The sequence below is a fragment of the Dreissena polymorpha genome, chromosome 2 (genome assembly GCF_020536995.1).
Source record: "Dreissena polymorpha isolate Duluth1 chromosome 2, UMN_Dpol_1.0, whole genome shotgun sequence".
In the NCBI taxonomy this organism is placed as follows: Eukaryota; Metazoa; Mollusca; class Bivalvia; order Myida; family Dreissenidae; genus Dreissena; species Dreissena polymorpha.
Window position 1 is genome coordinate 24,452,496 of NC_068356.1, and position 13,588 is coordinate 24,466,083.

The 13,588-nt window shown below is 37.4% G+C and overlaps 1 protein-coding gene across 2 annotated transcripts in view; it reads left to right on the plus strand.

The window, feature by feature from the left end:
* The first annotated feature begins 369 nt into the window (after positions 1 to 369).
* Positions 370 to 13,588, plus strand: part of LOC127866264 (peptidoglycan-recognition protein SC2-like) — a 41,013-nt gene continuing 27,794 nt past the window's right edge. Inside the window, exons 1-5 of one of the 2 annotated variants that reach the window (XM_052406703.1) lie at positions 370 to 535; positions 684 to 911; positions 2,458 to 2,725; positions 2,890 to 3,003; positions 3,174 to 3,450. In XM_052406703.1, coding sequence (XP_052262663.1) covers positions 690 to 911; positions 2,458 to 2,725; positions 2,890 to 3,003; positions 3,174 to 3,373 — 804 coding nt within the window. In that variant the 5' untranslated portion in view covers positions 370 to 535; positions 684 to 689 and the 3' untranslated portion in view covers positions 3,374 to 3,450. Of the gene's footprint in view, positions 536 to 683; positions 912 to 2,457; positions 2,726 to 2,889; positions 3,004 to 3,173; positions 3,451 to 13,588 lie in introns of those variants that run through there. The other variant, XM_052406704.1, reaches the window with a different exon arrangement.

Below are 13,588 nucleotides of genomic sequence, written 5' to 3' on the forward strand. Positions count from 1 at the left end.
CTTTCTTGTAGAGTATTTGGGAAAATTATTTGTATAATTCCTTTTCACGACTCCTTGATTGACACAGCTTAACATACGACTGAATATTTGAAGTTTGGTTTATACATCATATTTAAAAGTACACAGTCAACACCAAGTAAAGCTATGGTACCATACGACTGAATATTTGAAGTTTGGTTTATACATCATATTTAAAAGTACACAGTCAACACCAAGTAAAGCTATGGTTAACGAGTTTTAACATGACCAACACAAATTAACACTATATTTTGTATAATTATTTCCTAAGTTTCCAAATTGATACGAAACAAACTCGAAAACTAAACTAACCTGTAAAGCCATGTCTTCGCCGTTTTAATTCACATTTTGCAATATACCAAATTGTTATGACCTGTTGGAAACAAAACTAGTGCAAGGTATCTTGTTATCGTCTTGTACGTAAAGACACATGATGACTCTCTGAGCAGAAGATAAGAGGAACTCTGTGTGATCCAAAGGGCTAAATTCGCTTTGGTTATTCACAGAAGCAAGTCAGGTAAGACATTCGATCATAATAGTTTTTCATGTCAGTCAACGACGTTTATCTATTATTATTAAGACTATTGCTGCCGAGTTTTGTTATTGATTTAAGTTTAACTTTTTAGCTGCTGTATCAATAATCTACTTACTCAATGTATATTCAGGTGAAAATGAGGTTCATTTTCGCGTTCGTTGTATTTGGCAATATCTGCATCAGTACGGCGGTTGCCGCTGACTGCGCATGCGCAACAACTGGTGTGAATGTTCGTGATGGTGCAGGAACAACTCACAACATACTGACCACGTTGGCCACTGGAAAATGCCTTCCTTTCAAAGGACAGAGGCAGAACGTAGCTGGGGATTCATGGGTTAATGTGGATTATAATGGACAAGTGAGTTTGTTATAACGGTATATTATATTTTAAAAGTTGATTGATTGAATAAGATGTTTCGACCAATGTCAGAACGAAATCTTTTTAGCTCACCTGTGCACATTGCGATATGGTTGAGCTTTTTGGATCCGTTAATCCGTCTTGCATCGTGTGTAAATTTTCTATTTAAACGCCATCTCCTGCTAAACCGTTGGGCAGATGTTCACAACATTTCACAGGAATTATCGTTGTGTGAGGTTCACTGCAGGTAATTAGAGCTTAAAATAAATTTAAAGAATGAAAACTTAGGTTTTCAAGGCTCAAACATTAATATTTGCAGTGTAACATCGCATCCTCTGCAAAGTTTGTTCATATTTACTGTGTAACATCGCATCCTCTGCAAAGTTTGTTCATATTTGCTGTGTAACATCGCATCTTCTGCAAAGTTAATTCATATTTACTGTGTAACATCGCATCCTATGTAAAGTTTGTTCATATTTGCTGTGTAAAATCGCATCCTCTGCAAAGTTTGTTCATATTTGCTGTGTAACATCGCATCTTCTGCAAAGTTTGTTTTTATTTGCTGTGTAACTGTCCTCTGCAAGGTTTGTTCATATTTGCTGTGTCACATCGAATCCTTTGCAGGGTTTGTTAATATTTGCTGTGGAACATCGCATCTTCTGCAAGGTTTATTCATATTTGCTGTGTAACATCGCATCCTCTGCAACTTGTGTTCATATTTTCTGTATAACATCGCATTATCTGCAAAGTTTGTTTAAATTTGCTGTGTAAATGCATCTTCTGCAAGATTTTTTCATATTTGCTGAGTAACATGGCATCCTCTGCGAGGTTTATGCATGTTTGCTGTGTAAATTTAACATCGCAACCTCTTCGAAGTTTGTTCATATTTGCTGTGTAACATCGCATCATCTGAAAAGTTTGTTCATATTTGCTGTGGAACATCACATCCTCTGCAATGTTTATTCATATTTGGTGTGTAACATCGCATCCTTTGCAAGGGTTGTTCATATTTGCTGTGTAACATTTCATCGTCTGGAAGGTTCCTGCACGCTACCATTCGTATTTGCACATAACACAATACTCGAATAATTTGGAGGGGTATACTGATGATAAGAACTATTTGCTATGATAAACTATTAGGGGTCAAATATGTTTTTGTGATTTGAGTAAAACTGTTAAGGCGCACATTTGTCTTATCAGAAACTATATCTTCACGCTAAATATTTGTTTAGAATCGTTGTTAAACGCAATACTGCATCCCTATACTTTTCAATTTGACCATTATAGAAGTAGACTTGTATTCATTCGTGTCTGCATTTTATTTAGTTGTCGATGAAGGTCAAAACTTGGCTTAGACAGCAACGCCCAAAAAATTAAATCAGAAAGACCTAGCAGTTTAATAAAAGCTTTTAATATGTAACTTGGTATAGTGGTCCTCTGATAACATTGTTCAAATCATGCCCTGGCTCGCCTCGCCCGTGATGTGTAATAATTGAAATAAATTGTATAGAAAATAAACTTTGACTTATACTTCGTTTTCACAAAGAACGGTTGGATGCACGAAGGATACGTACACATACAAGCCTGTGCCGGATCCGGCTCTTCAGCTGCAAGTGCTGTCCAGTTGCCCGGATGTCCTCCCATCGTCACGCGACATGACTGGGGTGCGCGTGCAGCAACGAGTTATAGCGGCGATCTTCCCAGCACCCCGAAATACATGTTCATTCACCACGGCGCATCTGGATTCTGCCACACTAAGGCAGAGTGCACACACGTGGTGAAGTCCTACCAGAACTATCACATGGACGGGCATGGTAAATACACTCATATGAGTAACTCTCGCTTTGAGACTACCAGTAAGTTATATCGAACCAGATGTCAGTTGTTGTTTTGTGTAAATGTGTGTTGTTGATGTCCCCAATGGCCACACACACAGCTCGTTTACCTATACATGTAAAACTCGTCTTCTTTGTTGCAGGTTGGGCTGACATTGGGTACAGTTTTGTGGTTGGTGAGGACGGCAATGTTTACGAGGCAAGAGGCTGGAATGAAATTGGCGCTCATACCTACGGATATAACTCTGTTGGCCTAGGTTTGTTCTTTTGGTCGTGAAAAAGAATTACCCAAAATCATATTATATATTAATTAGACCATTGGAAGACATTGCTAAAAGTAAAGATTGAATCAGCCAGCTACCCATATTGGTATGTAAAAGCGACTACCCTTGATAATTAACTATAACGAGTTTCGCTTTTATTTCAGCTATTTGCGTGATCGGCGACTTTACGAATCGCGTGCCAAACGACGCTGCCCTGAACGCCGTTAAGCAACTGATCAAGTGTGCACATGACAACCACAAGATCACCCCTAACTACACGCTGAGGGGCCACAGGGACGTGGGGCAGACGGCATGCCCCGGGGACAAGCTGTACGAGCTAATAAAGACGTGGCCCCACTATTAATTCCTGCACACCTGCAAGGACCTATGGCTGCCTCGCCTATACAGCATATATTTGACAATAAATCCATCACCTTCTTATGTTGTTTATTTAGGTTATGAAATGCAACCGCGATATAACAATGAATCATACCTTGACGTTGCTTACGGACTAATACACAGGTGCCTGATGTATTTTTATAAGGGATGCAACCGATTAAAAAATCATAAACCGGTTAACTTTTTTTTTATTGTTACCGGTTATGAACCGGTTAAGTGAACAAGCAAAAGTAAAACATGTTAATCAAAAACGTTTAAATGTCCCCCATGTTTGTAACCATAAAGGTACTGATTTGTTGCTTAATTACTGTGTTAGTTTACATGTTATTATTAACCGTCGTTGGTGTGAAATGTTTTTCTAAGTAGACGCCTGTGAAAGTTGGCAGTATGTCGCGCGCAAAATTTACAATCGAACATTTTATTCCATGAAAAATAAAATAAAACAAATCAGATTAACCTTTTTTGTCAAAAGACGGTACCGGTTAACTGAACCTTTTTATTGACCTTTACAAAATTGGGAGGTAGGTCATATTTGTATTTAACGACTATGAATTAATAAAAAGTGGTCCGGCAAGTCTGGTCGTTATCTTAATCTAAGCCATCGCCTGATATATAACAAAATGATACGGAAAGTAAACTGTTATTCCCCATATCTCGTCCAATAGCATTTTCGTCTAACATCATAATCAACTATGTTTTTTTAAGTCTCTCTTTATCATCAACTGCTTCAATAATCAGTGACGTTTAACACCTTGTCGATCGCTGTTGAGAACATTAATATCTTATTATACCGGAGGGTGGGGGGTAATCACGTGACTAACAAGATGGCGACGTCCATTAATTGTTTAAATTCCGCTCACTTTCAAGCCATTTCAGCAAGAACGAGATACGCGTTTAATTTGTATAAATATTCGCTCTTTATCTCGACTTTACTCGCAGCGAATATTTCTGAGCGAGAGCTGTAATTTTGTGACCCGCTTGCTGTTTACATAGCAAAATTATATAACATAATTATAACTCCGTTAATACAAAAAAACTAAATCTTTGATAGTTGGTAACTCTAAAAATCAAAGTACTGGTGGGGCGATTTTTCTTTAATTTTGTGATCGTAAAAACACTATACACCGTGATGCCAACCAATCACTTTTGGTGAATAAAACAGATGGAATTAAGGAAGGGTGAAAGGCTGTCAACATAATAAATGATTTAGCTATTAGGGTTAAAAGTAAATGCTGCTTTTTATATCCCCGGTAGGGTGGCATATAGCAGTTGAACTGTCCGTCAGTCAGAATGTCAGTATGTCAGTCTGTCCGTCCGTCCGAAAAAAACTTTAACATTGGCCAAACCTTTTTAAATATTGAAGATAGCAGCTTGATATTTGGCATGCATGTGTATCTCATGGAGCTGCACATATTTAGTGGTAACATTTCAAGGTGAACATCATCCTTCCTGGTCTAGGGATCGAAAAAACAAATCCAAGGGAAGTAATAAGTTTTAAATGGACATAATTATCTGACCTGCCAAATTATATATGTTTTTTTAAATAAATCAAAGTTGCGCAGTAGGTGGCATTGTGTTTCTGACATATAAATCGTGGTAAAAGGTCAAGGTCATCCTTCAAGGTCTAAGGTCAAAAATATAAATCCAAGGGAAGTAAAAAGCTTTAAAGGGTGATAATTATTCGATATTGAACATAGCAACTTGATATTTGGCATGCATGCGTATCTCATGGAGCTGCACATTGATTGGTGAATCTACAGTCACGGTAGTGGTTTTTATTTTTGCTACTAAAAATTGAGAGTGGCTTTTAATTATTTGCTACTAAAAATAGAGATTTGTTAGAGACAATTATTTTCAAAGGAAGTAATTTATAAAATTACAAATCTCATATATATTTCCTTACCAAGAATTTAACTTCTCTTCACAGTTACTGTACAGATTTTTTATTTTTATAACTCAAATGAAATATTTGTCTTTTTTTTTAATTATATAATTATCATTTCTTTACTGTACTAATTTTTGAAGTATAATGGTAGGGTTCATTACATTCCTCTGGACTTATGTCTATAGGTACATGATGAACTCTGGCTATGATCTCTTTGAAAAACCACAGGCCTTGGTTGTCAGTGAAGTCTGACTTGATCATTTTGACTGTCTACAGACCCCCCCCACCCCCACTGGTTGAATTGGACAAAATCCAAGGGAAGTAATACGCTTTAAAGGGAGATGATTTCTATACCTGCCAAATGATTAATAGAAATTTTATTTCAAAGCTTGGCATTGTGTTTCTAACGAACACATCTCTTGTTAAAACAAGTAATTGTCGTACGTGCCAATTCATAACTACGGAACGTTTGTGAATACAATGTTGATAATTATCAATTTTTAACTGGTGACCTAGGTTTTGACTCTGACTTAGTGTTATATGTATCTGAGATTTCGTGAAAACAAACGTTGTCATAAGGTTTCTATACATCAGTGATCATGTAGATTCAATTATTATTCATATATATCAGAACATTGAGATGTTTACTTTGACAGTAAAAATGTAGCGCGTGGTGATTGAATTTTGTCGCCCATATCGCGAACGCAGTTTATTTCTTAAAACGAAAGAACATAAATGCGCTGTATCGGTTAAGTGTAGATAGTTCAGTATTGCTCTGTTACTCTGTTACTTCGTGTTACTTTGGTGCTAATGCCACAGTGAAAAGACGTTGCCATGGATGGAACGCGCTCATTGCTCCGGAGCTATTTGTTTGCGAATGCAGAATCTGGATGCAAAGTGGTAAAATGCAGTAACGGACTACATTCTTCGGCATACGTATATTATGTTACCTATGGGGCGAATTGCAGAAGGCAATCGCCCCAAAAAGTTATGGCAGAGAATTAAAAGCATCACCCATGACAGCGACCAATCAGCACTGATATAAACTAATTAGTAATTTTGCCTTAGGGCAATACGTTTTTGTTACACCTTTTTGGATAAGAAATGTGATTGAACCATGAAAAAAGCTGTTTTTTTGCAAAATAGTTTAACACATTGCGGGTATCAATATATTAATATAGTTTCAAAAATATTTTGTACAGGCCACTAGTATTTCATCAACACTGCCCACATACACATATCATATATCAATGCAAACCACTGAATTGTCACGCATCGTTTCACTTGGAATATACAATGAACGCTTTTAACAAGCATCATTTATACGTATGTGTTCTTTCGTCTACATATACATAATAATAATAGTGACAAAGTTATGAAAGACCTCGTGTATTTTGAACTGCTTTCTACCTTTAAACAGTGAAGTGTACTTATGTTTGCTTGCATATGCACCAGATATAAGTATCCTAATGGCCAACGTGCTACACGTTCGTTTCTATACTTAACAACAATCGTGATGATGGACTATAATAAATGTATAACCTTCAGATCAAGGGGTTCAACTCGTATATGTTAAGATAATTAGGTTTTAAAGTGATGGGAATGTTAGAAGTCAATTCATTACTTTTCATAAAATTATCACCCAGTACTTATATCTCAATGTACAACATGTAGTTGTTTCAGAAATAATCATTTACATTTTACGGTTTTTACGCCTTCTATTACACAAAGATTGTCCATGTTTATATATCTCTTAATTACCAAACAAGCACTGCCGCCGTTCAGATTAATTAAATTTTATGTGTCATAAGTTAAGAAGAGTTTTGCATTGAAAAGGGTACATTTTACTTGAACCCGTTTTGAGTTTTTTGTTAAAACCTGTCCGTTTCCAAATAAGGATTGTATTTGTGCTTTCTTATTTACATTTTGTTTTTAATTTCTCTGCATTTAGTTTCAATTATCCCGATGAGGTCATATCAGATTTGATTGTTTTGCCGTCAAAATGGTTGTAGATTCAGACTTTATGAGGTGTTGGCCAGACCCCTTTCTCGCCAAACAGTTCGCTTTGTTAATGTTATCTCAGCAGCCGGTCACTGGTTAGTGATCATAAATAAAAGCGGCTCATAATCAGTTTCTTCATCTTCCGTTCTCATCCGAAACCTTTTCTTCCTCGCCATCACCACCATCAGCTGCAGAACATCATCAACAACAACAGCAATAACAACAATAACACGACCCCACCATGTTTTGTATTATCATAAATAACAACAAATTCATAATACCATAACCGTCATTATCTCAATCGACTTCTTCATCAAGATTTTATCGCCATAACAATGTAAAATGTCATCGTATCATTATAATAGTATCACTGTCAAATGCATATAATACACGATATGATTGTATAAATAATCTTTTGATAATATTTTTTACAGGTTTGAAAACAATAATTCAGTAAATACGAATATGTCCATATCAAAATGGATGCAGTATAACGATAATTTCAATATTTACAATCCGATATTGAGAAAAATGCGTCTTATCATGCTGATGCTTATACTGACAGTGCTGATGATGACGGTGAAGATACGAGATGGTGAATATGAATATGATTATAATAATGACGGTTATTTTTATGAATATGATAATGATGTGCTGCATTATGACATCAACGATCATAATGACGACGACTACTATGATAGTGCTTAATAAGTTATATATACGGAATATTACGCTAGTCAATTGTTCCAAGAGTTTGTATTCAGTCGATTGGCTTGTGTGATGACGTATCACACGAGAGGCGGAGCCTCGAGTGTGATGCGAAATAACACAAGCAACGAGACTGAATACAAACTCTTGGAACAATTGACTAGCGTAATATTCCCTTTATTATATACACAACTAACGAAAACAGTTAACAATTGTATTTTTGCTTTAACAAAACTGACAAAACAATGACTTCAACTGTACGCCATAGTTTATTTAAGACGCGTATGAATACAGTTAATGTAAATTACCGTGTAAACATTTGAACCGGGAAAACACAGGATTCCGACACGCTTACCTTAATGACATCGTTAATCCAATATTTATAACAACTAAGTTGATAACTTTGATTCGATGTTTATATCAAAAGCGTTGAAACGATATGCACTTTCATTTCTATTCTTCCATGTCTCTATCGAAACTTATTTTAAACCACACTATCTTATTGTATTCCTATCGAAATTTATATTGATGCCTGATAAACACACACTCTGATAAACGGCCGTTTATTCATTCGTTTTAAACAAATAGTTTACTGTTAAAAAACACTACGTCCGACTGCCCTTAAATTCCAGAGAGTTTAAATAAAACTATTGTATTCCGTCACAGAAATGACGTCACAAGATGTACTACGTAGTATATTGCGTTATTGGGGGTTTCCTATTTTCGAAGCGCGTTATGTGACGTCATTAAATGGATCGAAGAAAGTAGTCCGGCTAGTATGGTAATACGGAATTGGAAACAACGAGTTGCGTAATACGGGATTTTTTATTTCAACGATTAATACAACCTGTATTTTGTTAAAAGTATTAAACAGGTATATAATAAATATCTATATTTATGTATCCCTTGATAGAACGTTCGCATATGATGCAGTCCGTTACGAAATTGTTTTCACACATCAACCATCGTTTTGCTGATAAAAAAGGCGATAAAAACAGGTCAATATTGTAATTCCTTAAATATTTGCTCTTTTATTTAGTGTTCATATAGTGTTTCTAAGTAACACGGAATCGTTTATTTATTAGCGTTTTTCATACTATATCGTCTGTTGACATTTTTTCACAAGAAATTAACCTCCCTGCAATGTTAGTTTTTAGGCTATTCATGAGGTATTTATTGATCCAAATTTGGAGTTTTTGCGTAGGGCGCAAAAATTCCATTGTTGGACTTTTTGCTTATCTTAGTATTAAAGAGTATACAGAAAATAATCCTGTGTTGGATAACTTTTGAACGGATAAATATATTTCAATAATTCAAACGGATTCCTGCACAGCGAAAGTAGCTCAGGCACCTAGTCCCCCGAGTTATAACTCGTATTAGCTGCTCTGTGGCAAGGGTATCATTGGGCGCCACCCGACTCATTGTAGCTAGGTTCGGCTTAAATCGGGCTTCTTCTCCCATTTAAAGTTTAAAAATCCGAGTGTCACTTGTGTTCGGAGGCACAGCACTTTAAAAATCCGAGTGTCACTGGTGTTCTGAGGAAAAGCACTATAAAAATCCGAGTGTCACTTGTGTTCGGAGGCACAGCACTTAAAAAAATCCGAGTGTCATTTGTGTTTGGAGGAACAGCACATTAAAAATCCGAGTGTCACTTGTGTTTGGAGGCACATCACTAAAAAAATCCGAGAGTCACTTGTGTTCGGAGGCGCCCGACTTATAAAAAAATCCGAGTGTCACTTGTGTTCGGAGGGACAGCACTTACAAAATTCCAAGTGTCACTTGTGTTCGGTGGCACAGCACTTTAAAAATCCGAGTGTCACTTGTGTTCGGAGGCACAGCACATTAAAAATCCGAGTGTCACTTGTGTTCGGAGACACAGCACTTAAATAATCCGAGAGTCACTTTAGTTCGGAGGCGCCCGACTTATAAAAAATCCGAGTGCCACTTGTGTTCGGAGGCACAGCACTTAAAAAAATTCAGAGTGTCACTTGTTTTCGGAGGTACACCACATGAAAAGGAAAAATACAAAACAGATTATTTGCGGCTTTAGAAACATGTATAAACGAAAAATTAACGAAAAAACAACAACACGTAACTCTAAAATTTACAACCAAAGGTTTGAGTTTGAAACGTGCAGCTGAAAAATAACATTTTTCACTTTCCTCGCAGTGTAGAAATTTGAACAAAATTTGTTTGTATTCTGAAATGCAATTATTTGTTATTATAAATCGTTCACCCTGTCAAATGACAAAAGTTTTTAATCAATTTACTCAAAATTTAAGTGACGTTATCAATGACTTCAACAAACGGATAAAAAATCTTCTTTACAAACTTGACCTGTAGAAGACATATCTTCACAAGGGCTGTTTGTAAAACATGCATGCCCCCCATATGGGCTCTTCGTTGTAGTGACAGCCATGGTGTGAATATGTGTTTTGTCACTATGACCTTGACCTTTGACCTAGTGATCTGAAAATCAATAGGGATCATCTGCGAGTCATGATCAATCTACCTATCAAGTTTCATGATCCTAGGAATAAGCGTTCTTCAGCTATCATCCGGAAACCATTTTACCATTTCGGGTCACCGTGACCTTGACCTTTGACCTAGTAACCTGAAAATCAATAGGGGTCATCTGCCAGTCATGATCAATGTACATATGAAGTTTCATGATCCTAGGCATAAGCGTTCTTGAGTTATCATCCGGAAACCATTTTACCATTTCGGGTCACCATGACCTTGACCTTTGACCTAGTGACCTCAAAATCAATAGGGATCATCTGCGAGTCATGATCAATGTACCTATGAAGGTACATGATCGTAGCCATAAGCGTTCTTGAGTTATCATCCGGAAACCATTTTACTATTTCGAGTCACCGTGACCTTGACCTTTGATATAGTGACCTGAGAATCAATAGGGGTCATCTGCGAGTCATGATCAATCTACCTTTCAAGTTTCATGATCCTAGGCATAAGCGTTCTTGAGTTATCATCCGGAAACCAGTTTACTATTTCGGGTTACCGTGACCTTGACCTTTGACCTAGTGACCTGAAAACCAATAGGGGTCATTTTTCAGTCATGATCAATCTGAAGTTTCATGATCCTAGGCATAAGCGATCTTGAGTAATCTTCCGGAAACCATTTTACTATTTCGGGTCAACATGACCTTGACCTTTGACCTAGTGACCTGAACATCAATAGGGGTCATCTGCGAGTCATGATCAATCTACCTATCAAGTTTCATGATCTTAGGCATAAGCGTTATTGAGTTATCATCCGGAAACCATTTTACTATTTCGGATTACCGTGACCTTGACCTTTGACCTAGTGACCTCAAAATCAATAGGGGTCATCTGCAAATCATGATCAATATTCCTATTAAGTTTCATGATCCTAGGCCCAAGCGTTCTTGAGTTATCATCCGGAAACCACCTGGTGGACGGACCGACAGACCGACGGACCGACAGACCGACAGACCGACCGACCGACATGTGCAAAACAATAAACCCCCTCTTCTTCGAAGGGGGGCATAATTATGTTGTATAGGATTGCAATACAATAAACGTGGTCTTTTCTTTTAAGAATTTCAAATTTCGTTTGTTACATTTTCACTCTTCCGTAACCGATAACAGCATCTGGAATACTTTTCTGAAAATGAGTGATGCCCGGGAAATTGCAAAGTGCAGTTGCATGGACATCGTTCATGTTCAGAAAAATATTGTAAAATGGATTTACAGTTTTTATGTGCTTGTTGTAAATTACGTATTGCATACTATTATTTCACATGAAATTTAAAATTACCAAACGTCATGTAGGACAAGTGGCCTTTCAGCTTCTGGACGCCGGCATTTCCCTGTTCATTTGTTTTGCTGTTAAGTCCTGTTCAAACGGCAATGAGTCCCATACATAGAAATGTTGTAACAGGCGGTATGTCCCTTCCAGAGAAGTTTGTCTACTAAAAACAACATGTCCTTGAAAAATACTGGCCCCCTCAAGAAGGCGTATTGATGAAGTTTACAGGCGTTGTCATAGACAACCACTTTTGGTGCCGTCTCAAACCGAGTTTTTAAAATTTCAAAGGGATTTTGAGGCGACTCATGGTTTTCAAGGATAGAAAAGCCATAGCATGTACTGTGAGGACAGTACATAGTAAATATCCCTGGACTTAGTGTTGGATGGCCCCACGACTCCTTTCGATACTGGTCGCTGTTATCATGGTTTGCTTTTCTGTCAGCTTCATATCGTCCACTGCCATGAACCGTCGGTAGTGAGGGAAATACATCACATGGCGATTCTGTTAGCTCTGCATAGTTAGATTTCGGGGCAGTTGGGGCATCAAAAGTTTGTTTAAGCATACTTAAAAGCTCGTGTAATAACTGTCTTGAGTGGTCAGGTAATTTTTCCGAACAACCTGCCAAAAACGCTGCTATCACTGGAACCTGCTGTTGTATTATTGACAGTTTGTCAATGTTGACGCTGTCCAGAATGTTGTCGCCAGTTTCTGAAATTTGTGTCAGAATATCTAAGCAGCGTTCGTTGCCACCGCATTGCATTATACCACAGACGGGAGTGTTTTTACCCAATTCTGCTAGAATGATCCGATAATGATGCGGAACGGTATTAAACACATTCAGTTTATCTACGATCTCAACTAAGTGGTTATTTCCTTCTTCCTGTAGCATACCTTTTAGTGTTTTCATTTCGGTAGAACTTAAAAGAATTGTATCTAACGCCTTGGTTTGCTTTCTTCTTTGTCCCTGTTTCCCCCTGCCAGCTTGAGAAGAAAATGACGGCATGCTACAGATTTTATATAAGTCCTATCGGAGTGTTTGCTGCCTTAAATGGGTTTATTATGGGAGTTTATGTTGTTTTTGGTATCCATTATATCTGACATAAGGTCTTTCTTCATGCCTACATCCGTTCCATCACATATAAGTACACCCGGATTTGTACAACATTGTTTACAGACAAATATATTGCTATAGTCTAAGTCAAGCAGGCGTGCGAACGAATTCCATGCTTTCCGTAACACGAAAAATGGTATCATTTTCACATTGCTCATCACTGCTTTGGTAGCATAAAAGTGTTTATGCATAGAAACAAGCGGGCTACCAGTGTGTACCATAGAGAACAAGTATTGAAACAGCACGCCGTAATAAACAAAATTGTGATTATCCAAGTTGAAAACTAGATCTTCTTGGCCGTCATAATCCAGCTTACATTTACAGTCGCCGATTGTCGGACGAAAGTACGTAAACAGTGGCTCGCCGTCATCCGAATTGATAGTTATGTGAGCCCTGTTTATCTTTACTGACGTCGAAGCTACCCAGCCAATTTCAACATGATTTCGATCGTCCCAAGCGTTGCTGTGCGTACATGTTCCCTTTGTAGATTTCGGAACAAAATGAATTGGAAAAGTTCTTTTCTGTGACTCGTATTCGTCAAACTTTTTTTCTCAGATGCTCTGAAAACGGACTTATAACTTCTCCGAGGGCAAGTGACGCTGATGTTCAAGCTCACTATCAAGGTCTATGTTTTGTGTCTTGCTCAAGTTCTTGTATGATTTTACGTGTTTGCAGAAATGA